At 36.9% G+C, this 27372-nt stretch overlaps 1 protein-coding gene across 1 annotated transcript in view; it reads right to left on the bottom strand.

Moving 5' to 3' along the window:
• The window catches only part of FGF18 (fibroblast growth factor 18), a 133518-nt gene that overhangs the window by 38987 nt on the left and 67159 nt on the right, over nt 1-27372 (bottom strand). Inside the window, exon 3 of the mRNA XM_034432303.3 lies at nt 26953-27133. Within this exon, the coding sequence (XP_034288194.2) occupies nt 26953-27133 (181 nt within the window). The remainder of the gene's footprint in view (nt 1-26952; nt 27134-27372) is intronic.

Below are 27372 nucleotides of genomic sequence, written 5' to 3'. Positions count from 1 at the left end.
ATCGTTGCACAACTCCCTTTTTCTCTGCCTCTGTTTTCAGTGACTGTGTTTACATACTGCACTAATCCATAATGACTGAGTTACACAACAGATTAGGGTAGATTAAATTGGGGGTTAGTAATCTATGATTCAGCACAATATCTCTTAGCATATTCTGAAAACTAAATTTATTGATTTGAGCATAACATAATATGTCAATAAAGCGACTGTGACATGTAAGCACTTATTGAGAGTTAAGGATGCTATGTGAACCTATTAAATGTGATTTGTTGGGGTTTGATATAACACTGTTCATAGGTGTATGAACAGATTCATACATGTGGTTTATTCAATAAAAATGGTTAAACAAATCACAATGTGCAAACTAGTTCAAAGTATTCTAATTTGAATTACAAGCTTGCTGGAGCAATGTTGTCTGGTCTTTTACTGTAGAAAAGCCCATTTTTAGACAAGCTTAGCTTGCAGCAAAAATCACACTCCCTAAACAGCCTTCTCTCAATACAAATCTCTTTGTGAAATTGCCCTGATTCAATTAAACATCCTGAACTGAATCAGAATGTAGGAAGAGACATTAACTATACTATTTTATTTCTGAAGTAAGGGGGTAATGCAATCACTGAGATGTACTTAATGCTGTTGTTTCATATTGGAATGAAAATGGGGCCTGGGCAACCCAGAGCCTGGAGAAGCTTCCACCTGGGATACTCTAGGCTACAGTAACTGTCCAGCCTTGGCAACTTTTAAGACTTGTGAATTTTAATTCCCAGAGTTCCCCAGTCAGCATGGCTGGCTGCACAATTCTGGGAGATGAAGTCCACTACTTACAATTGCCAAGATTGGACACCCCTGCTCTAAAGGCTTCAAACTCCAGGGACAATCTGAACTTTTCCATGCATCTGGTAGGCTTAGATTTTCTAAGCAGTTTTACCATGCATGCTCAAAGAAAGCAAGGAAAAATAAGTCAGGTTTGTTACTTGCACCCTGGGAGTCAGAGAATTGTGTAAAGAAATTGGGTAGGATAAACATAAACATTTCCATTCATATGTCAAAACTCCTTGGAGTTTATCCACTTGGTTCTATTGTCTAAAATCATCTGGTTTTCATTAAGAATAAGTAAATCTAGAGGAATTAGAGATTTAACAGCAATTTGCTTATAAGTTATGTTATCAGATGACTAGTGTTTTGGTATCTTCCATCCAGCAGAATGTACAAGCCTGTTAATTTTCTTAATGCATCTAGGCCCATATAAATTGTTCTTTCTTGCCACTTAGAGAAACTATTTGTTATACTAATTTAATTTCTGAAGAGCTGACTCTCTCAATGCGAACATCAGGATCAAAGTAAATGGCAGTGTACAATTCAATTATTCTGTAGGAATACAGGATCATGCAAATCATGAGCAAATAATTTGTTACATAACCTACACAGGTACACAGCCTTAGACTAAGTTGTCATCTAAGTACCAGTGGTTCCAAAACTAAAATATATAGAACTGATTGTTCGTCAACAAAAAAGCCTTCTAAGAGGTAGCTAAATGTTATATTTTGCCTTGATTTATATTTTACCTCTTTAGTTAAAGCAGTGGGAAGAAATAGAGGGGAAAGCCTTAGTTTTAATTGATGCCTACCTACTCTTAAAATGTCATTATATGAAGAGATCTAATTTTGAAATTCTATTCAGCATGTGGCTAATGTGTCTTCTGCAGAGACTTTTATAAAACACAAGAAGATGCTAGGATTAATTGCATGATCCTAAGTGCAAATTACAAAACCTTTCCCACTTAAAGGCTAAGTCTCAAAGGGAGTTTAATAAGATTGGGAGTTGCTCCTTGGAGGGTTTTTGTAAACAGGAAAAGGATAATCATAAGGGTGGGGGATGAATCTTGAGTCTACCATATGGCTAGTCCTAGTGTATCTATCCCTAAAGAGAAAAGGTGTGATTACAGAAGGTTTTGCATCAATCCAGTTGATCAGTACAGAACATCTTGCCTCATGCCAGGTGCAATTCTCACAATAAGGAGGGAGGGAGGGAGAGAGAGAGGGAGAGAGAGGGAGAGGGAGAGAGAGAGAGAGAAGCGTCTGTAGAGTTTGTTTGGGTGATCTGGGGCATGTTTGGGAAAAAGCAAAAAAAGTTACAATAGCATCATATACCCTCATTAGCTTAACAGTGCTACAGTTTTGCTGACAGTCTATAAAATCCTTCTGCACTTTTGTTACACAGCTTCCCCCTCTCTTACAGGATAATAAAGAGGCCCCAATGATCAGAAAGAGAATAATTTGAAGGGGATTCCAGTAAGAACATTTCCCTGCAGCCTAACATTATTTCAGTGCAAAAGCTCTATCTTCCATGCCCCTGAATCACCCCCCAACAGGGAAAATACAGTCCTGGCTGCAGCATGTTTGGAGGTCAAATAAAATCAATAGTGCTCTCTTTTAAACGGTTTACGCTAAGCCTCTCCCAACAGCATCAGGAGGAAGAGGGGCCTTCCTTGATCATTTCTGCCTAGGTTCTTTTTTAACCACTAAAGATCCAAACAGATCTCAGCAGTACAGCTTGTAAAGTCATCTTGCCCCTTTTGTTGCACAATGCAATTGTTTCCTTATTTTGGGGAGCAGGACTGGGAGGAGACAAGAATTTAAATCAATACACCCCCAATGGATCATTATATTTAAAGCTGGCATCAATTAGTTGAGCACAACTCACAGTTTAAAGGACATATCAATTTAGCTCCAAGAGATGAAATTTTCTGCACTTCCTCAGTTACTTCCCTGCTGAGAAACATATTTGTTCAAAGCTATAAAATACTGTAAGTAAGGTTGTAAGGTTAGCTTACAAAGCATTGTAAAAGACTAAATGATGTGTGTCTCAGCAGCTAAAAAAAAATCCTATGCACTTCTTAACTCTCTTTTACTCCAAGGTAGAGTTTCCTAAATGTGAAATACAGTAACACACATTTTAGAATAATTTGATAATACTCAACAATCTGCATTCCCTCTTATTAGTCATTCTCATTTTTAGCCAACTAGGTTAAATGAATGGATTAATTGAAAAGGGAGCAGATATTGAAACATATCAGATGTGTCTACAAAATTGCAAAAAGTAAACATTTAGGGAGAGCCATCCCCCACCCGCCCCCACCCCCATACCTTTTTACATGATCAAGCAAGAAAATATACTTAAATTAAAATGGTTCTTGCTGTTGTGCACTTTCTTTCAGGAAAATTGTATTTTTTTTTTCTTCAGAAGTATTGCATTATTTTTATACAACTAGCTAACCATTGTATCTGTTCCTGAATAATCTCATTTAAATTTAATTTAAACTGATGAAATTACTTGTCTAAGATTCCTTACATTGGATGGTAGATTTTGAAAGAAATCTACAAAATGTACACAGTGCAACATTTTCCTCAATTTTGAATTTGCTAATTATTCAATTTTATGCTGTCTGAATCCTCACTGCGGAAGAGAAGAGAAAGAACAGTTCTGGCTCTAAAGATTCAGGTCCTAGCACTAGAAGTGAGATGGAGCATGCCTCATTGCTCCTATTTGCTGCTGCAATTTTGAACCTGGTCATCTAATTTATGATGATGTCATCACTATTGCATAAAAACCCAAAGGGCCAAGAGGTGCATTGGACTGCATGGACAAGCACTTTGGGAACCACTGTCTACTCAAGAATAAATCGTTGCTCTTGATGAGTACAATTTAAGCAATCAGGAATTACTAATGGCTACTGTCCTTGAGTGTATACTGGAGTTTCCTGGATAAAAAAAACTCTATGTGAAAGCAGCCAAACACTGGAGAAAATTCATACGAATTTGACTTTGGGTATCTTTGTTCTGACATCAAGTTATGTCTGCTTTCCCAGAAACCTCAGTACATCACCTGACAGGACTATTCTCCCCATTGAACTTTTGTTTCCAGTAAGAAACTTGGTGCATCTTGAACCTTGGACTGGAGATGGACTAAGATTGTGGCCATGTCTTTATTAACATCTGCTATTAGTCTTCTTGACAAGGATGGGTAAAGGCTATTCAAAGAAAATGCAAGTGAGGCCTTGAAGATACTGTCATAAATTGAGGACCTGCATACTGCACAAGTCAAAAAGAGGGCTGTGAAAATATTTACAGACCCCTCACATCCTAGACATAAATTATTTCAACTCCTACCCTCAAAACGATGCTATAGAGCACTGCACACCAAAACAACTAAACACAAGAACAGTTTTTCCCCGAACGCCATCACTCTGCTAAACAAATAATTACCTCAACACTGTCAAACTATTCACATTAGGCTGCATTACTATTACTATTAGTCTTCTCATCGTTCCTATCATCCATCTCCTCCCACTTATGATTGCATGACTGTAACTTTATTGCTTGTATCCTTATGATTTATATTTATATTGATTGTTTCCTAGTATGATTTGATTGCTTATTTGTACCTTATGACTATCACTAAGTGTTGTACCTTATGATTCTTGACAAATGTATCTTGTTTTTTTATGTACACTGAGAACATATGCACCAAAGACAAATTCTTTGTGTGTCCAATCACACTTGGTCAATAAAGAATTCTATTCTGTTCTATTCTATAAAACAGGTTGTATATATAATTTTTGCCTTCCTTCTTTAACAATGCATGTGACCTTCCTATTTTCAATTGGACATCAGCCTAAATCTTTTGCAGTTATTTTTTTTCTCTTATTATAAATTACTTAAAAAGGGATTCCCCCTTTCTTTGTGTAATACTCTAGAGTGTATCAGGTGCACTGTGTCAAAGAAGATTTACAAACATCTTTTTGAAAATAAAAGGAGTTTCAAAATCATTTTGTGCAATAACCTGAGGGATAGCTGGTTAAGGTCAAAAGTTTCTGGGCCAGAGCAAGCTATCTCTATGATCCTAAGCAGTTACTTGGATTGTGCCCAGCAAGACAATATTTACACTTACAGATGAAAATATTTCTTTTAAAAAAAAAAAATCTTATGAAAACAGCTGAGAAAGTTGGATCTGTTTAGCCTAAATAAAATTATACTTTAAAGTAAAATACATGTAACTTATTCCATGTGATTTATTCCTAGGAAAGTGCTATGGGTTTGCAGATATAAGGAACAAGCCCATCATCAGAAAATTAATCTGTGTGGAAAGACTTTGGTTGACAGATACCATTTATATATATATATGAAACCTCATTCTACCAGCAGAGAAGCATTTTCACTAAATGCTAAAACCCCTTAGATCCCAGGATTGTACTCTTAAGTTATTTTCTTTTTATCTTTTCAAAAATTAAAGGGAAACCATTGCCCACTAATCTCATGGCCAAAGAAGGCCCCTTTAGTTTAAACGTTAAAGAAAACAGACAACTTTTAAAGTACTCTCATAAAGATCTTCCAGTAGCAAGTATTGTTTTTTTTCTCCCTCAGAAATATGGAGTTCTACACTGGATTAGTCTAATTATCTCCTTCAGCAGTTCAACTGCTTTTGTTTGTTTCTTTATAATTCTTTCTGTCATAATCCAACGACAATCTGAATTATGATATAATCAGGACTGTGTTGCCCTACAGGTAGTTCTCGACTTATGACCACAATTGGGAATGGAATTTCCATCATCAAGTAATGTGGTACCTAAGTGTGTTCTGTTTTATGATTAGCTCCGTTTTATGATTAGAAACAAATAAACAAATAAACAAGTAAAAATGGAAGAAGAAGTAAAAGCAATATCAGTGAATATAAATGGACTAAATTCAGTAATAAAAAGAAGAATATTCAACAAATTAGAAAAATTAAAATTAGAGATTATATGTTTACAAGAAGTTCATATTAAGAAACAACATAAATATGTATTGGAGCAAACGAAATTGGGAAGACTATACACAACACTTGCCAGTCAAAGTAAAAGAAGGGTAGCATTATACATTAAAAAAAAAAAACAATTCAATCCAAACAGATCTTTGAAGATGAGGAAGGAAGAATACTAATGGTTGAAATAACTATGAATTAAAAAAAAATTTGGTTAGTGGCAATATATGCTCCAAATGTTAATCAAGAAGAATATTACGGCAGCAAAACAAAAACACTTCGAATCAACTAATAAATTAGGAAGATGGCTCACATTTAGATTAAAAAAAGAAAAACAGACTAGACAAATTGATCAATTAGAAGATAGGGAAGGGAACTTAATAAAAGACAAAAAAAGAAAGAAAGAAAAAATTGCAGTGGACTTTTATAAAGAATTATATAAAAGAGAGGAGATTTCAACAGGTGCGATAAAAAATTATATAGAGAATTCGGACTTATCCAAGATACCCAACTTAATGAAAGAAATACTAGAAAAGGAAATTACTTTACCGGAGATTGAAAAAGCAGTAAAGAAACAGGGAAATTTGAAAACGCCTGGTACAGATGGGCTTCCGGCGGAGTTATATAAAACAACATTTGAGGTTATGGAAGAACATATGAAAGATCTATTTAATGAAATCCTGGGGAAAGCAGAAATCCCCCACTCATGGAGGGAGGCCAATATCAGTTTAATTCCTAAAGAGGATCCCCCCTCAACAGATATAAAAAAATTATAAAATTATAGACCAATATCCCTTCTGAATTCAGATTACAAATTTTTTACCACAATTCTAGCAAACAGATTAAAAGGCTTCCTGAATGAATTTATACATATTGACCAAAATGGATTTTTACCATCACGACAATTACGAGATAATATGAGAGTCATGCTAAACATATTGGAATATTACGAAGAATACCCAGGCAAACAGGTCCCACTAGTTTTTATAGATGCCCAGAAGGCATTTGACAGAGTCAACTGGGAGTTTATATTATTACAGCTAGAACACATGGGCTTTGGACAAAGATTTATAAACGCAATCAAAGCTATCTATTCCAAACAAACGGCCAGACTACTGATAAATGGGGACCTGACAGAAGAATTTTCTATTGGTAATGGCACAAGACAGGGCTGTCCTTTATCCCCCTTACTTTTTATCTTATCATTAGAAACATTATTGCGTAAAATAAGGAATGAAGAAAGAATAAAAGGACTTAGAATTGGACAACAGGTATATAAAACACAGGCCTTCGCAGATGATATGGTTTTTATCTTGAAAAAGCCCATAGAATCTTGTTTATATCTATTAGAGACAATTGAGGAATTTGGGGCGGTAGCAGGTTTTTTAATTAACAAAAAGAAAACAAATATATTAACTAAGAACATTTTAGAAGAAGTCAAGAAAGGCCTACAGGAAATGACTGGATTAAAAGAAGTTAACAAAGTTAAATATTTGGGAATTTGGCTAACTGGCAGATGTTCGAGCATACAGGAGGACAATTATAATAAACTATGAATTCAAACAAGAAAAGATTTAGACAAACGGGGTAAAATACAACTCTCACTCCTAGGACGAGTAAAATCCTACGTTTTACCGAAGTTTAATTTTTTGTTTCAAACCGCCCCAGCGAATTTACCAAAAAATTTTGTCATGGAGTTAAACCAAATAATAACCAAATTTATCTGGCAGGGGAAGAAGCCACGGATTAAAAAAAAGACAATGCAAGAGATAAAAGAAAGAGGAGGCCTAGGTTTACCATGTTGGGAGATTTACTACTCAGCCGCTTTATTAGCCTGGGTAAAAGAATGGATTACTTTAGGTAATAGCCGTCTTCTTAAAATAGAAGGTTTCGACCTACAACAGGGTTGACATATGGCACTTTGGCATGATAATACCCCACAAAGCAAATGGTTCACCCGACATTACATAAGAAATATCTTAATTCGAAACTGGGAAAAAGTTAGTAAAAAATATTATACTAAAACACCATGCTGGATAGCACCCCTAGAAGCATTGACATACCGCAAACTCTATAACCCTGCGAAAAAATTAATATATAAGGATTTGCTGAACATACAAGGAAAATTAAAATCTAAACAGGAATTAAACTCCCAAGGGTTGCAAGTGGATTGGTGGACCTATCTACAGATCCAATCTAAATATAAAAAAGATAGAGATAGGAAAGGTATTAACGGTGAGTTACAAGAATTAGACAAAATCCTGATGGGCCAAGAAAAAGGCATGATTTTGAAAACTTATAAATTGCTGATGAGAATAGAGATAGGTGAGGAGATAATTAAGGATACAATGATTGCCTGGGGGAAAAATTTTGGGTATTCAATCCATTTAGAAAAATGGCAAGAGATTTGGTGGGGGAATATGAAATTAGTAGTATCTACAGCTTACAAAGAAAACATCTACAAGATGATATACAGGTGGCATCTTCCCCCTGATAGACTAGCTAAAATGTTCACTGGACAGTCTGCTGAATGCTGGAAATGTAGGTTTGAGCATGGCACCTATTACCATCAGTGGTAGACGTGCCCAAAAGCAGTAAAATTTTGGGAAAATAAATAAATGGCTTAATGAGATTTTAAATCAAAAGATCGAATGGCGACCAGAGACATACCTGCTTGGCTCCAAGCCGGAAAATATTAAAAGAGACTCATGGTATCTTGCATTACACATTATCACAGCGGCGAGATTGGCGTACACTCAACTTTGGAAAAATCAAAATACCCCATCAGAGGAGGCAATTATAAAGAAGATTTTAGAATGTGCGGAAGCAGATAAATTGACTAAAAAACTAAAAGACAGAGACCAAACACAAACATGTTTATCTTGGGAAAAATTTTATATGTGGTTAGAGAAGACGAAATTATAACCCAAACTAGATGAGGAATTGTATCTATTGAGAAACTTATACTATACAAGTAAAGTGAGGTCAGATAAGACATAATTGATGTGTAAAGGTACATGAGTTGTTCTGTCTTCTCCGGAATATAATATAGATATACAGTACCGAATATTAGGTTATTAAGGTACTACATATAGGTATGCTTGTTTTTTTTTTTGTTGTTGTGTTATCTTGTTTGTTATTTATATGATGTGTTGTCTTTTTTTTTAATGGAAAATGTAAATAAAGATTTTTTTTTAAAAAAAAGAAGAATATCATGGGAAATTACATTAAAAAATAATAGAATATGTATATTAGGGATTTCAATGCAATAATAGACAATGACTTGGACTATAAACCTACAAAATTAAATAAGAAGATAAGAAAAACATTGCCAAAATCTTTTTTCACAATGATAGCTATATTAAGCCTACAAGATGCTTGGAGGCGAAGCCATCCAAAAGAAAAGCAGTATACATTCTACTCAAATAGGCATCTGTCGTGGTCAAGAATAAATATGATATGGATGTCAACAGAATTAATAGCTAAAATACAAGAAATTGATATTGGAACAAATGTATGGGCAGACCACAATCCAATAATAATGACATGGAAAGGGGAAAAAAAAGAAAAATGAGATGGACATTAAATCAAAAATTACTAAATGAAAAAAAATTCCAACAATATATGGAAAAAGAATTGACTTTCTTTTTTAAAGAGAATAAGATACATCTTTACAAAATGTATGGGATACCAGTAAAGCATATATTAGAGGATTGGCAATGACATATTTAGGAAAACGAAATAAGCAGAACAGAAAAATAGAAAAGAATTTAGAGGAAAAATATAAGAGATTAGAGATGGAATTACAAAAAAACCCGCACAATAAAAAGATTAAAAATTTGTTGGATTTGAAAAAACATAAGATGAATTTAATGGAAAATGAAGTATTGGCGAATAAAATAAAAGCTACAAAGCAAATTTTTTTTTGAAAATACAAATAAACCAGGACGATGGTTAGCATATAAAATGAAAAAAGAGAAAGAAAAGAAATGAATAAGTCAATTAATAGATCAAGATGGAAAGATACCATATTTTTCAGAGTATAAGACGCACCTTTTTCCCCCCTAAAAGGGGGTGAAAATTTAGGTGCATCTTATACACCGAATGTAGCCCTGCCCACCCACTGGCCCCCACCCTTTGGCCTGTGCTTCGCAGCAGTTACCTCCTTGCAAGCAACTGCAAGAAAAAACAGCTCCTTTCAGCTTCAGCATAGACTAATTAGCACAAGTTGATTAGATCGGCCTCACGACTTTCAGCTGTTTTGCGCGGGCCTCTGCTACTTGCTGCAATGAGGTAAATTGTTGGGAGCAGATTTTTTTTCCTTGTGCTAATCAAGCTATGCTGAAAACGAAACTGAAAGTAAAGCATGCTGTTTGCTGCAAAGGCAAAATTAGGCAGAGGCAGAGGGAGATTTCTTTTTCTTCTTTTTCCTCACCAAAAATGGTAGGTGCAAACAATGGGAAATTTAGGGCAAAAGAAGAGAGTTCAAGATTTTAAACACAAAAGAAAAAAAGGAGAAAGAAAAAGGCAAAAATAAAAATGGGAAGGGAGAAAAAGAAATGAAAGAGAAAAATGTTATACATATTTAGAATTGAAATATGAATAGTAGTAAGAAATAAATGGGAAATCATGATTGTAAAAATGAAATGAATAATAATTGGAATATTTGTCTTTGTATTTTTGAAATCTAGACAATGATAAATTTTTATTTTTTTTATTTTTTTTAGAAATATGAATAAATATAAACTGTAACAATTGAAATACCTTTAATGGTATATGGTGGTGAAAGTAAATAGGATTAAATTATAGCTTGGATAGAACATTTTTAAATTTAATTAGGGAAATTGTAATGATTGAAATATTTTTAATTATATATTGTGATGAAAGTAGAAATGATTAAATTGTGATTTGGAGGATTATATGGGCAAAACTATGTGGGTTATTGGGAGAGTTTAAGATGTGAAAATGAGTAACATAAGAGGGGGAAATTATTTGGTTTATTATTATTGGTAAATATAATTAATTGATTTGTAAGAAATTGGATTGCATGGAAATAATTGGAATATTCATGTTCATATTGATTAATATAAAAAAAAGATAGTTATATAACTAATTGATTTATAGTAAAATGTTGAATTTGTATTAAACAATTGTAATATTACATAATCAACCAATGTGAGGGATGGATATAAAAATAGATGACAATGGGAAGGGGTATAATATAGAATAGAAGGGAAAAATTGAATTTGATTAAGATTAGAGATGAGGAGGAAGGGTAATATTGGTTTTTTTAAAAAATAGACGAGGAATAAATATGGGAAAAGGAAATATAGAAATTGTAAATTTAATTGAAATGACTAAACACTGTTTAAATTTGTGAACCAGCCAAATACTCTGTTCAAAGAAAATACATTGTATGTTTATATGTCTGTTTGTCTAAAAAAAAAAAAAACCTTTTTTAAAAAAACAAAAAAGATAGGTGCGTCCTATACTCCGGTGCGTCTTATACTCTGAAAAATACGGTATGTTATAAAAGTGAGGAAAAGAAAAGGATAATTGAGAAATACTAAAATGGATTGTATCAACAATAATAGAAGAAGACAAGATAGAACAATATTTGAAAAAAATGGAACTGCCTAGAATCCTGGAAAAGTTCAAAAAACTATTAGAAGAAAGAATATCTATGATGGAATTAATGGAGAGAATTAAAAGACAGAAAAATGAGAAGACTCCAGGCCCGGATGGATTACCAGCAGAGGTATATAAAACCCTACAAGATGTACTAAGCAGTGTGATGCTGCAAGCACCACTGTAATTTCGAACAGTGACTAAACGAACAGTCGTGGGTTGGGGGCTACCCTGTCTTGTGTCTTGTTCGCACAGAACACTGATATAGAGATATTATAGCTTTTCACAGCCATAAACATTTCAAATAAACTTTAGACAAACCATTTATAATATTGGAATTACAGAAAAGGTAAGAGCTAGTGTGGTGTAGTAGTTACGACATTAGGGTAGAAACAGGGGACTGGGAGTCCTAGACTTGCCTAAGGCAGAAAGCCAGGAGGTGACCTTAGGCTAGTCACACTCTCTGAGCCCTAGCAAGGAGGGGATTGCAAACCACTTCTGAAAAACCTTGCCAAGAAAACTGCAGGGACTTGTCCAGGCAGTCTCCAAAAATTGGACATGACTGAACAGAAATTTAAAAAAAAAAAAACCAGAAAAGGCACTATGAATAAGACATGTGTTAATTAATCCTTACTCTTAATATATATACTGCATAAAAACACAGAGATCATACTCCAATGAACTCTGAGATAAAAGCAAAGCTTAACAGATTCTTCCCTAAATTGGGAAGGAAAAAATAACAATAATTTACACTGAGTATTCCCAGTTTAAATTTCTCAAACACCTTTTATAGAAGCTAATAGCAAATTAATATTATTAAATCTTCACAGATTTCAATAAAGCAATTAGGAAAAGCAGGTGCAATTAATTAATTCTGCAATCCAGGATCCCCCATGTATCTCCCCTTCCCCCCAAATTAGGATGGGTTTGCATAGTGGCTTACAAAACCTTACTTTTAAGCATCAAAAAATAGTTTGTGCAGGAAAGAAACCCAGCTTGATGGCACCTTATTGCTATATGTCAGCTACAGTATGATCCATAAAGAATGGAAGGTAGATTATGCACAGAAGATAATACAAAGTATTTCCAGTTGTTCTATCCTCATCAAAATAAGGAATTTTCTTCTTCAGTCACTCTTATTCATTTATTCAGTCACTCTCTTTCAGTCCAACTCACTTCACAAGTTGATGTGAGGAAACTAGGAGGCGGAAGGTGTATTGCAGGGGTGTCAAACTCGATTTCATTGAGGGCCGCATCAGGGTTTTATTTGACCTCGGGGGACTGGGGTGGGTGTGGCCAGTGTGGGCGTGGCCAGCTCAATGTCACTCGTGTCAAGGGCGCCTGTGGTGGCCCGACCACTCTGCCAGTTAAACAGGCGCTCACAGTCCGTTTTCGACTGCAACGGCCTCCTGCAACCCTCTGCCAGCGAAAATGGAGCTCAGGAGGGCCGCACGCAGCTCTCATGAGCTGTTTTTACTGGCAGAGTCACCACAGGCCAGTTCTTTGCTGTTTCCAGGGCAGCCCCATGAGTCAGATCGAAGCACCCCATGGGCCAGCATTGAGTTTGACAGCCCTGGTGTATTGGATATGTTCATCACCTTAATTTATTAGTAAAAACAACAAAGGCAGGACACAAATAAATAAAAAGCTCTTACATTAGCTTTCAAATCTTCTTAGACCACAAGAATAGCCTAGAAAATGCAATACCAAGAAAAAGTTAAAAGGTTCAGAAATAAGAGCGCAATAATAAAAATTATACATAACCCAGTCTTATGAATCTTTATTAAGGGGAAAAAGTCTCCAGGTTTCTGTGACATTTCCTCCCAAATAAATATGCATAGGATTGCAGCCAAGCATTCCAATCCTATTACTTTCTACTCTGAAGTAAGGGTAGCCAAATCTGTCAAATTTAGTTTCTCTGAATTGCTCATTTTTCATTCCACCCTGTTTCCTCATGCAATTTCCAAACAGCCAGCTTAAAAAATATGTATACATTCTGTCGACCTTTTTCTGATACACAGTTGTTTATTCCTTACAAGTTAGTCCAATGTATACATTTTTGAAGGATAATTTTTTGAACATTTCTCTACCAGTACATGTATTTTCTATTCCTTTTTAACCAGGAAACACCATTACAGAATTTTAAGAAACAGCAAGAGTTAACTACAATCTAGTTCACGTACTTATTCAAAAAGAGATTAGTTTAATCCATATTCGTCCCGAACAAAAAGTTGTTCCCATTGCAAATTTGAAATAGTGTTAATGTGATTTCCTGTTAAGTGATGGAACATAGAATGTTAGCCTCATACTGCAATTCTTTATGAATTTACTCAAAAGGAAAGCCTACTGAATTAGGTAAGAACGCTTAATTCTTACCTGAATTAGGTTAGGTTAGAACACCCGAACACCCGAATTATTTTTAGGACCACAGCCTACATTTTAAAAATCGCTATTTCTAATGTTCTCACTTCACTAACATTTTTGCAACCATTCAGACAACAGTCCTAAACACAGCAAAGCTTAGGTTAATTGCACTTAGATCAGTAGCTTCTACTTCCAAATAACCACGTAGGCGACTGAATAGCTAGACAAAGATTCTCAACTCTGAAATTAGTAATCCCAAAATGAATGCATACTCAATCCTGACTTGTTTATCAGCTATGGTTAAACATCTGCCCAGATAAAGAGTGGTCTACTAAAAGCTTTATAACTTCTATCAATGCTGTATTAAATCAGATACCACAGCAGTTTCATGGCAGCTATGCTACTCAAGAGCATTACAGTTTCTTTCTGATTCAGCATTCAGGGCTGAATAAGCGACCACATCATTTCCTGCTGCAGCTAAACTACAAATGTTCTTCAGAAGACAAATGACTCTAACCCATGATCTAAAGTGGGCAGATTGCCACACTCACTACTCCCATGAAATTTTACCCCTCTCCTATGAACGCTTTTCACTTTCCTTGACAATCCCAGAAAAGCAACCTGAAAACTTGCAAATTCATCTTGCAAATTTATCCGAAATTCACTTTCTGATAATAGCAAGAGCACTTAGACTGATATACTGCTTCACAGTGCTTTACAGCCCTCACTAAGCTGTTTTACAGTCAGCATATTGCTCCCCCAACAATCTGGGTCCTCATTTTACCCACCTTGGAAGGATGGAAGTCTGAGTCAACCTTGAGCCTGGTGAGATTCGAACTGCCAAATTGCAGGCAGCCAACAGTCGGCAGAAGTTGCCTGCAGTACTGCACTCTAACCACTGCTCATAAAATGTGAAGTGTATGAATTACAGGTCCTAAAAGCCTCATTGGAAGAGAATGCAAAGACCCCCCCCCTTTTTTTTTTGAACCTCTACAACTGGGTGATATAGCACTGCATGTTCACTGTGTAGAAAATAGACTCCCTGTACATTTCTGCACTTGAAATGAGTATTGCTAATCCATCTGTAGTGACTATCATTGCCAGGTGGGTATTAGTTTTGTACAAAGTAGCTTTCTGTGGAAAAATCGGGAAAGCTATGATAATGGATGACTTAAATGTTAATAGATACTATTTGTGTAATAGCAATAGCACTTAGACTTATATACTGCTTCACAGTGCTTTACAGCCCTCTCTAAGCGGTTTATAGACTCAGCCTATTGCCCCCAACAATCTGTATTCTCATTTTACCAACCTCAGAAGGATGGAAGGCTGAGTCAACCTTGAGCTGGTCAAGATCGAACCCCTGGCAGTGAGCAGTGAGTTAGCTTGCAATACTGCATTCTAACCACTGCGCCACCACGGTTCTAAGATACAGTGACTTTCTGTATTTGTTCCACTCTAGTTTCAGATGATGATGTTATCCATTCAGTCATGTCCAACTCTTGGCAATTCTATGGGCCAGGTGTCTCCACATCTTTCGATCTTGCACTACTTTTTTGAGTTTTTCTAGGCTCTGGCTGGTGTCAGCTTTGATGGTATCCAGCCACTGAGTTTTTTGGTGGCATGATTTCCTTTTACCACTAATTCTTCCAAACATAATTGCTTTCTCTAATTAATTCCCCTGCCTGACATGGCCAAAGTAAGACACTTCGTATTAGGGGAGATGCAAATTCTGTTTGTGATTGCCACTAGCAAAAAAGAGTCTCAAGCACTCTTCTTCCCCAGCCACACACACACAGAAATGAAAAAGCTTGTGCTGGCACCAATAGATGTGTTGTTGTCTTTTATGACTCTGTACATATGGAAAGGGATTGGAGGATATTTAAGCCTCCTCCACTTTCACATGGTGGATTCAGTAAAGTCAAGTCCCCACCTATCATGATAAAATGAAGTAAATACTACAGTAAAGAAAACCCACTACTATAACAAAAATTACAACTGCATTTATGCGAGCTTCTGATAACTTTCAGAGCTGTCCCAGCAGCTTTCAGAAGAGCAGCTGGGATGATGTTGCAAAGAAATAACTGAGCCACAATAAGGTGCTGTAATATTATATTGACTAGTCTTCAGGGGATAGGCATTCACATTGTTATAAAGCTCTTTGCAAGATCAATCATTACACTAACAATATTTGTGCTGACTATCTAAACTGGAACTGCTATTGGCTCCATTGTCTCACTTCCGCTTAAATGGGTCACAGATGGGGTCCTATTTTTTTAGCTTACAATTCTGGAAGGGGGCTCTTAAATCAACACAAAGCATTATAGACAGAGACATATAAAAATAGTGAATGAAAATGACTAAAAAGTGAAAGTTTCCCCTGTTCAGTCATGCCCGACTCTAGGGGATGGTGCTCATCTCCATTTATTAGCTGAGAAAGCCAATGTTATCTGAAGACATTTCTGTGGTCATGTGGCCGGCATGACTATGCGCCAAGGAACCCCGAATGCTGTTACCTCCCCACTAAAGTGGTATTTATTTATCTACTCGCATTTGCATGCTTTCGAACTGCTAGATTGGCAGGAGCTGGAGCAAGGAACAGGAGCTCACCTCTTTGTGAGCCTTTGTGCAAGGCTCTTGGGTCTCACACCCAGACTGTCAGTTTTCCAGCTCTTTAACCACTGAGCCATTGCGCTCCTCTTGAAAAAGACTAATTATCCTTAAAACATTTGGAGCCATATTTTTCTTAACTTCAGGGCTGAGTAAATTCTTTAAAACTATTGAAACTTGCTGCTTCCATATACGTTAGAAATACAACTCCCAGAATTCAAAGCCAGTGTTGGAATTCTGGGACTTGTCATCCTAACATAAGCAGAGTAGCTGCAGATTGGGGAAGTCTGATTTAAAATGATAGGCATATTTTGGCAACCCCTCTGCTAAATGTATTATACAAAAATAACAGATCAGGATTTCATAGAGTAATCTGTCTGCCTTTGGGGAGAAATTTGGCAAGTTGCAAGACAAACACAAAACTGAACAGAAGGGAGGGGATGCCATAAAAAATACGACTGACCTGTATGCCAGCAACATCATAAAAGTAAAGTCTCCTTCAAGTTGAACTCAACTCCTGGTGACTTTAAAAACACATCCATGTAGCTTTCTTGGCAACAACACAGAAGTGCCTTTTTCTGAGTTTTTTAAAATTTATTTATTTCCCAGTCTAACCCAATCCAAGTGACTGACTTAAGTCTGATTCTGCCTTTTTTGAGATCAGCCAATCAGTCAAGGACAACTACCTATAGTAGCTGGGTAACAACCAACTCTTCCAATTTTCTCACAAATTAAAATAGGGATATATTTTCCTGCACTCCCCAATCACAAATATTCACGAAATCATCCCTTTTTTCATTGCTGAAAAAAAATGCATAAAGTATCTGCTTTATTTAGTTATCATAAAATAACTTGTCCTCCCCTGATTTGAAAGACCAGAGGTAATGCGAGTTCTCATTAAAGATAATGGTATACAGATAGTCCTGGAGTTACAACTTGTCCAGGCAGTCATCAGGAGTCAAGATTGATTAGAAGGCATTAAAAAAAAAAACAACCTCTTGATACAAAAGGGTTTGCCCATTCATCCATTCCCAAACATTCTGTGAAAACAATTCAGTTTTTAATAAATTCAAGAAAGTCATCAAAGTGGACGCTAAATTAGACTCAAAAAAGGCGGGGGGGAAACTATTTGTTAAAATAAGAACAACGAAAGAAAAGCATTATCTGCCAGTCCCTGCTTCTTTCACCCTTAATAAACACATGCACCAAACAGGCCAATTCTAGGCCAAATAGGCAATCCTGTAGGTACTTAGAAGCCAAGCCATATCTGACTCTGTAAGTTAAAATGTTCACTGTGAGTTGCATCCAGAAAGTTATTGGTGACCCATAGAGGGTCTGCAGCATCAGTCTTAACCAGTTACTTTAATAAGATGTAAAACCCTATTCAGGCCATAAGGCAATATGACTGAAAATAAATAAATAAATGATTTTTTTGTCTGGTTATTCTGTTACCTAATAAAGAACAAAATAATATCTATTAGAATAAATAAATATCTGGTGAACATTAGTGTTACAAGTGCCACTCTGCTTATGTTAGGACAACATTCCAGAATTGCACATTTCTATGAATACTACATCAAAAATCAGAGGCATGTCACTTCTATTTGTTTCTTTAAAAAATTAGCATCCTAGCACCCTCTAAGGTGCATTTCTGTGTAATGTATTATATGCAAGTACAGTTTAGTTACACTCTGGAGAGAAGTGAACTGAATATATAGGAATGACAATTCTAGCAGCTCTTGGTTTTACTTGGTTGAAGAAAACAATTCCCAAAGGCAAAAAAAAAAGGGCTTGTGATTTTATTAGAAACAAGAATTAGAAAATACATCTGCCTTTGATCAGCAGAAATGGATGGAATCGATAAAGTTTCTCTGTTCTCCACACGTCACAAACATAGTGGGCAATAAAAGGACAGAAAGAAACTATCTCTCATTTGGGGATATCTCATGTTTTGATGAACACACTAAGATAGATGAAAAGTGCCTGTCAGACCATACCAAGCCTGTTTTTAGGCTCAGCTGCAGCAACAAAGCTGCATGTAGGACTTGGCATTTCACACCTCCCTGTTGGCTGCATGCCACAACATGCCTCCTGGGACTGACACATACATCCAGTTCCTCTTTCCAAAGCTGGCCTCTAAAATTAGGCAATCTAAAGATCTCATAATTCACTTTAGCGCTGCCACTAAATAGATTCAATAAAGAAATAAACAACAGCCACATTTATTGTACAAAAGCACATGTCACACTGACCCAGGACAATTTTGGGCGACAGGTGAGGGCTCTTTCACATGTTGCATTCTTACTGTGCACATGTAATGCCTGATAAAACAAATGTAATCCAGGCAGGAGCCTAACCCATTTTTAAAGACACAGATGCATATGACAAGCCAGTTGGCAATCTCTGCTCTGTGATGTGTCTGCCTCTTTAAAAACCTATCTTGGCGTCCTCTCGTCTTGTGTGAAATGGTTCTCAGGCTGGCCCATTTCTTAGATATGTGTCATTGCATCTGGGGGGACAAAAACATTACCATTCAACATCAATGGGCCAAAAGCCAATGTTCAAAATAGAATTCTTCTAGGAAAGTGCTCCTTTCCCCTCCACCCCTTAGTTTCTTGAAAGTATCTGCAAAAATGCAAAACAAACCAACTTAAATAAAGAATGAACTCCTAGGAGCACAGATGTTTCAAATAAGATGATTACGGCACATTTTAAATGGTTGCTGAACCTTTCAGAACAGGATCCAAGGTGATGGTAATTGAGTCCTTCCCTCTAACCCAGAGAATCCTGGGAGGTCCTGCTTGCTTGGCTTTCTGTGGTTCAATGGAGCAGCCTGCCTTGTTCACCCCTGCTTCTAATTCCTGCTGCTGCCCAGTTATTCCTTCCCGACTTCTTTGTAGCCAGTTTCAAAGAAAAATCCTGCCAAACACCCACACCACTGAAATGTGCTCAGAGAGATGGGGGTGAGGATTGTCACCGGGAGAACACCGGCCCAGACGCAAACTTCCCTGCTTGTCCTTGTTCAGTTCTGGGTCCCCCCTGTGAAAGCACAGCTGCCACCATGAGTGATCATTATTATGTTGAGGTCATCACTGCCCCCAGGTTAACTTTATGAAAATAAATGGTTGGGAAGATGTAGGGTAGGGTAAAGGGGGGGGGAGAGAAGGTCTTTTAAAAGTTATTTTGTCCTACTGAGACTCTGAAGGGAAGACGAGTACAAGCAGAAATATTTGGCTTGAAAGAGAAAACTGCCATCCCTTCTAGTTCCACTAAATAAATTATAGATCAGAGTCGCAGTTCAGAGAGAGCTGTTTGGTGATCCAGAACCATCAGGCTGCTTGCGGACAGCTAGCTCTTAGGAAGAAGTACTAATTTCTAAATAGTTTTCATTTGAACTGATGCTTACAGAAAAGGAGGCTTGTCTTTGGCTAACCAATCTCTTAGGCTCAGCTCAGTATTGCCTTCACATGTTGATCTCTTCAGTATGGCAATTTCTTTCTTTCTTTTTCTTACGTATTTTATGCATTATGAATAGAAGGAAGAACTAATCTACTATCCCTTCCTTTTATATCCCTTATTCTTTCTAAATTGGCAAACATGGAGGACATCTTGATGGTCTTCCTTCCAGGACATGGATTAATCTCACAAACTCCTAAACCTAATCTTGCGTAGCTTCTTCTCTGGTAATATCACACTACTAATCAGAGCATACAAAACATTTGCTAGACCAATTCTCGAATACAGCTCATCTGTCTGAAACCCGCACTACATATCGGACATTAATACAATTGACTGTGTCCAGAAATATTTCAAAAGAAGTGTTCTCCACTCCTCTGCTTGCAACAAAATACCTTTGCTACCGGACTTGAAATTCTAGACCTAAGCATAGTTCATAAAATGATCTGCTACAATGTCCTACCTGTCAATGATTACTTCAGCTTCAACCACAACAATACACGAGCACACAATAGATACAAACTTAAAGTGAAGCTCTCCAAACTCAATTGCAGAAAATTGAGCAACAGAGTGGTCAATGCCTGGGATGCACTACCTGACTTTGTGGTTTCATCCCAAAACCCCCAAAACTTTAACCTTAGACTGTCTACTGTTGACCTCACCCCATTCCTAAAAGGTCTGTAAGGGGCGTGCAAAAGAGCACCAGCATGCCTACCGTTCCTGTCCTAATGTTTCCTATTTGTATCTATTTTATGTATTCAATTCATGCTTACACTTATATATATTACCTAATACGTTCTTGACAAATAAAATAAAAAAAATAATCATGTTTGCTCAGTCACTGGCCTTCCAAAATGTTACGTCTTGGTAACAATCTACAAGATCATTCAATAAAGAGCTCAAGCTTTCTCTCCATTTTACTTCTTGATTCAGTCCGCAACATCTCTAGGATCTTTTTTATGACTATCTGAGCCTCCCAGAATCATGCACTGACCAATTCATAACTACCATTTTCTGCATTCCCCCCCGCCTCGAAAAATAGAAAGTATAATCCCTCAGACTTCCTTTACATGTCTAAAATAATAAAGAAAATAAACACCAACTTCCAAACCTACCTTGAAAAACCAGGCATTGCCCACTTAAATGTGGACATGACGTTACCAGCTATTCACTGCAGCCCTCTGTCTTTCTACCCATGCTCCAAAATGTTGCCCATCCCTGTCTTCAGGGGCTACTGTTAGTCACTGGAGATATTTCTGGGTTACATGAACTAATGGACTGGCTCACTACGAGGCAACTTTATATGTCGAGAAATATTTCCATTATATAGAAGGATTTAGAAAGCTTTACCTAATCTTATTTGCATGCATGGTTGAAGAAACTTACTAGCAGAACTCTTCCTTTCTCATTGCAACCCCTACTTAAATTACTTTTTCTAACACAGAGATTAGCCTCACAATATAAAATCACAGCATCAGCAGAATCAAGCTCCTGGGGGAGCGTTAACACATGCAACACCCCACCTGCAGCTTGTCGTGATTCTATCAAACCAGCCACAGTCTGCTGAACATATAACTCAGCTTTTGAAATCCACTTTTGTCTCATAAACTGAGAATGGGAAGTTTCAGAAACAATTTGTCTGGCAAAACAAAACAAGAAAAATAGTTATGGAGCATTAGAGGAATCTCCTCCAGGAATAAATACTCCAAAAAATATAAAGTCACTGTACAATAGCTTTGCAAGTTGATATTCTAATATATATATTCTAACAGTATATAGATATTAGAAAATAAACAGAAATATAAAATAACTGCTTGATAGCAATAGCACTTAGACTTATATACCACTTCATAATGCTTTATAGCCCTCTCTCTAAGTGGTTTACAGAGTGAGCATATTGCCCCCAACAATCTCAGTCCTCATTTTACCAACCTCGGAAGGATGGAAGGCTGAGTCAACCTTGAGCCAATGGTAGGATTATTAAAAGACATTCAGAAGTTAAAACTGAATATGATGCAAGGTTATAAAAGGCAAATAACCTTTAAATTTGACAAGCAGAAATACTGCAACCAGGGCTCAGAAAGACATAGTGGTCAATCAGGTCAATATCTGATACAGGGAACAGACTCTTCTGGCTCTAATGCAATTGAATGCCAGTCATTTCCTCAATGTTATTTTTAAACATTGAATTATTAATGTGTTCTAACATACATTGGGATATACAAGTTTTGTACACACTTAGCTATCTTCAGAATGTCGGGAAAGAGGCATAAATAGTATCTATAGAAATTATCTTTCTTCAAAAAAAGATGGACTAGGAACTCATAGCAATTTTTTCTGTTGGGGATGACTATCTATCTATGTCCCATCCAGTTATTCCAAGAGAAGAAAGAAGGAATCCTCATTTCTGTATTGTGGCTTCTTTGTCCACTAGCTGCTGTTAAGCTCATCCTTCTCTAATGCCTTCCATTGAGGACCTGTATACTACACAAGTCAAAAAATGTGAAAATATTTAAAGACCCCTCGCATCCTGGACATAAACTGTTTCAACACCTACCCTCAAAGCAATGCTATAGAGCACTGCACACCAGAACAACTAGACACAAGAACAGTTTTTTCATTCTGCTAAACAAATAATTCCCTCAACACTGTCAAACTATTCACTATGTCTACATTACTATTAGTATTAATCTTCTCATCATTCCTATCACCCATCTCCTCCCACTTATGACTATATGACTGTAACCTTGTTGCTGGTATCCTTAAGATTTATATTGATTGTTTCCCTATGACTATCATTAAGTGTTGTACCTTATGATTCTTGACAAATGTATCTTTCTTTTATGTACTCCGAGAGCTTATGCACCAAGAGAAATTCCTTGTGTGTCCAATCACACTTAGCCAATAAAGAATTCTATTCTATTCTATTCCACATAACAGCAAAAACCACCATCTAGCACCTAAGTGTTCAGTTAAGAGGCCGATTAGTTATAATATCTGAGTACAAGTACTTCATAGAAAATTGCCTTATGCTACATTAGTATACTCGCCCACCAGCTTCAGTATTGTTTACTGTAACTAGATATGCTGAGAGTAAACCAGAAATCTCCTGCATGCAAAACATGTGCTCCCTCCTGATCTACAGCTTGGATCTGATCAAACTCATTATCCAGAATTCCAAATCAGTCAATTTCACCTCTGCATCCTGTCCTATATTATGTGCATGTCACCTCTCTATAATTTATAATTTGCCCCTTGTTTTGGCTCTTAGGAAACCATTCAGGTCCAGAGTTTGACTGTGCATAACACAATGCTGCCTGGCACACAGGAAACATTAACATTACCTTTCAACATTAACAGGCAAGTTCCATACTTTGAAATAGAATCTCCCAGCCATGAAACACAAATAAAGCCTTTTTCTACCCCAAGCAAGACCAGCCCTGTAAATGAACTGCACACAAAGAGAGAACAAACAGTATAGAATGTCCTCTTGCTTTTGTGTGCTGAAAATCCAGTGTTTCATCTTACATATGGCTGTCTCTCCTATCTATTCCATCAGTGTGAGATACCATGTAATGTGAATCTTTTACCTTCCATTTCCCACCCTTTTCCTTTTTAAAAGTCAGTGTGTGCAAGAGAATTAGTCAACCACTTCACATTGTTATAGTCAAATGGGAAAAGCATTGTACAGAATTGCAAGATTTAAATCTAGTTGATGAATAGGCAGCTACTTTTTAAGTAACCTGTCCAGACATAATCCCCCCTCTCCATTCTCCATGATCTAAAAGCACTTCAGGAACACTCAGCATCAATATGAAATATTTGGAGAATCTTTCACATTATCAGTCTAGACATAGCCTGATTAATAACCAATTAAATGGATCCTAGTTTAAAAGCTATCTATCAAAATGATTATACCACTCAGTTCAATATATTGTTGTAATGTTTTCTGGTTAGAGTTCAGAATCAAATCTACTACAAGAATGTTCCATGTCTGGCTGATGGCAAAATATTTTTTTTATTCTTCTATATAAACCCTAATCATTTAAGTGTAGCATAATTTTTTAAACGTTGAAGTTACTTGACTGCTGGGATCACTGATGAGACAGATCAAACTCTTACAAAAGTTATGAGTACTGTTGTGGCCTGTCAGCTGCCAGCAGAGCTGGGGGCAGACTTGGACGATAAGGAGGTTGGGGAGGAACTTGGGCCAGTGCTGGAGTCTGGGAAAGGCTCTGATGGATGCTCTATGTTGGACGCAGAGATAGAACCAGGGCCGTCTGACATTTCCCAGCCACCGGAGAGGAGGAAGAACCTCTTCCGTCGAAAAAATGCTTTTAAAAGTTTTTTAAAAAGCTTCTGATGATCGCGCGGTTCAGCTGGGATCGTCAGAGGCTTTTCAAAGCATTTTTTTCTGCAACCTCTTGGCCGAAGAGGTTGTAGGAAAAAAAAATGCCTTTAAAAATCTCTGACGATCCCAGCTGAGTTGCCTGATCGGCAGAGGCTTTTCAAAGCAATAGAAAAAATGCTTTGAAAAGTTTTTTTTAAAAAGTTGGCCACACCCACCTGGTCACATTACCCCACCACCACCAAGCCACGCCCACAGAACTGGTAGTAACAAATTTTACATTTCACCCCTGCTGTCAGGACTTTATTGTGTCCAGTATGTGCCCTGATATTGTAAGCCATATGCTAAATAAATAAATAAATGTTTTGTTAGAGTAGCAAACATAAACCCTCAATCTTTTCTCACTTGTTCATTCTTCCAAAGACTAAGAATGAGCAACTGCTCCATAGCAAGTTCACATTTTCTAAAAATTTTCCTGAGCACTGAGAGCTACAGGATCACCTAGAGAATTTTCTGCAGGCCAGAATTTTCAGACCCCTTTTGACAGAATGCAGAGTCGCAGAAAAACTCTTGAACTTGAGGATAAAAGGTAACCAACTCTAATATGCTGTACCAATGCAGCCAATGGGTTTGAAAATGACCCAGTGAAGTACAATATGGACCCTGTATATCTTCTTGTCTTTTAAAACTAAAATAGTAGTACCTTATACCAGCAGTATGCTATCATATTTCAACTATATAATCTTATGGGCTCAGGACACTGGACTATAAAACAAGGGCATAGGGATGCAGCTTGCCCACCCCTGCCATATACACATATGTATAGGTAGTCCTCGACTTACATCCACAATTGAGCCCAAAATCTCTGTTGCTAAGTGAAACATTTGTTAAGTGGGTTTTGCCCCATTTTACGACTTTTCCTGCCTCAGTTGTTAAGTGAATCCCTGCAGTTGATAAGTTAGTAACTCGGTTGTTAAGTGAATCTGGCTTCCCCATTGACTTTGCTTAGAAGAAGGTCATAAAAAGTGATCACACAACCTTGGGACACAGCAACGGTCACAAATAGGAGTCGGTTGCCAAGCATCCAAATTTTGATCACATGATCACAGAGATGCTGCAAAGGTCGTAACTGTGAAAAACAGTCATAAGTCCCTTTTTTCAGTGCCGTTGTAACTTGGAGCGGTCACTAAATGAACTGTTGTAAGTCAAGGACTACCTATATAACACAAAATATATGTAAAGCAAAGTATTGCCCACACCCCTACTATATACACATATGTATAAGACAAAATTTGTATAACGCAAAATATAGTTGGGTCCCAAATCTATCTTACATCCGTGATACCATAGTAATTATCATGCAGCAGAGAAGTGGCTTTGTGTGCAGTCTAGAACGTTACGGTACCATTCCAGAGGTGCCTCTTTTACCAAGCCAAACTCCTTCAGTGCCTTGATGTACATCACTCAGCTGAGAGCAATGAAAGACACTGGGCAACAAGCTTGGGAGTTGGTCCACTTATCTGGAATTTGCAATCAATACAGGTGGCCCTTTAATGATTAGTCACTTAACAACCATTTGAAGTTGTGAAAGATTGCAAAAAAGCTACTTATTATTCCATCCTCAAAGTTATGACTACACACACCCCTGTGGTCACATGACTGAATTTTGGGCTCTTGGCAACCAGCTTGTATTTATGGCCAGTTGCAGCATCCTGAAAATTCATGATCACAATTTGCAAACTTTTTTGACGTTTTCCGCCATGGTAGCAACCATGGTGACTCACTTAACAACCATAATACAAATGGTTGTAAAATCAAGCCAGGTCATATACCTGTTTAACAACTTAACAACCAGTATTCCAGCCTCAATTGTAGTTGTAAGTCAAGGACTACCTGTAGAATAGGAAGGATAGGTTAACCTTTTTGAGTTCTAATTTTCTGAGTTGAAAATATATTCATAATGGATGGACCTGGCAAGACATCAAAATAAATATTACTGTATTTTATTCATCTCCACCTCTTATCCCACTGAAACTAAAGGGATGAATCTGGTCTCTCTTTTTTCCCTGCATTTTTCCACAACCAATCATGAATAATAGATGGACTTCCACTATGAACTTCTTTTACCATACCATTTTTCTATGTTAGAAGTTTTGAGGACATGCTGTTCCAATAGAGAATCTGAGAAGTTCAAAGATAATGACCAGCAAGTTGTGATTTTCCCATTCATCCCAAATTTAGACAGGTTGAAACAAGTACTACAATCTACTCAGAACAGTCATGGAAGAAGCACTTCCAGATTAGATGCTGGTTTTCCAAAAGATGATCCGTTGTTTAACCCCTTTTAAGTTAGCCACAAAGTTCCCCAGAGGAGTTTCAATCAACGAGCCTCTCATTTGCTATCATTTACCCCTTAGTATTATCATGAGGAATTTTTTTACAAAAGGAAAGACAATTCTTTTCAGAAAGGAATTACAGTAAAAAAAAAAACTAAGAAATTAGTGATAAGTATACTAACAATTATTGGAATTACCTAGACCATTTAAGCAACGAACAAGGCAAAATCATTTTCTTTTATTTTTGTAATTTGCCTCATATTTAACAATCTAATGGTCCTCTCATTTTGGTACTGGATCACTGTATGTCCATTGTCTTGGCTTATTTTATTCAAGTTTGACCAATCAGAGAAGCTCCATGCTTTAGGCACACCCAAGAATAGCAGATGGAAGTACTGTAAATTCTCTTACCATATTTGTCTCCATCTTCTCCTTTGGCACTGATCCGCCTTCCCAGCACCTGGATATGCTTCCCACTGGTTCGGCTGTAGAGCTGATAAAGCCTGAGCTGCTTCCTGCTGACATCGTCTCTTGCTCGTGTCTGATTTTCCACATGTATCCGAAAATCCACATTTTCTTCAGCAACAAACATCTAATTTTCAGAACAAAAAACAAACAAACCATAAATGACGATGCCGCTTTCAACGCACAGATGTCAAGTAGCACAGTCGATATTTTGTCTAACCAACTTTCAGAAGCTTGTAGACATAAGGCTGATGCTGGCCATTGGAATCTGCAAGATGACATGTTAAGAGCCAAAGCTGATTTGACTTGTTTCGAGAAGGACTGGCTACAACTGTGGGAATATTCTTGAGGAATGGGAGAAGGAAC

The sequence above is a fragment of the Pantherophis guttatus genome, chromosome 1, assembly GCF_059756535.1.
Source record: "Pantherophis guttatus breed Tessera chromosome 1, ASM5975653v1, whole genome shotgun sequence".
Classification (NCBI taxonomy): Eukaryota; Metazoa; Chordata; class Lepidosauria; order Squamata; family Colubridae; genus Pantherophis; species Pantherophis guttatus.
This window is presented reverse-complemented; position numbering and strand designations above follow the sequence as displayed.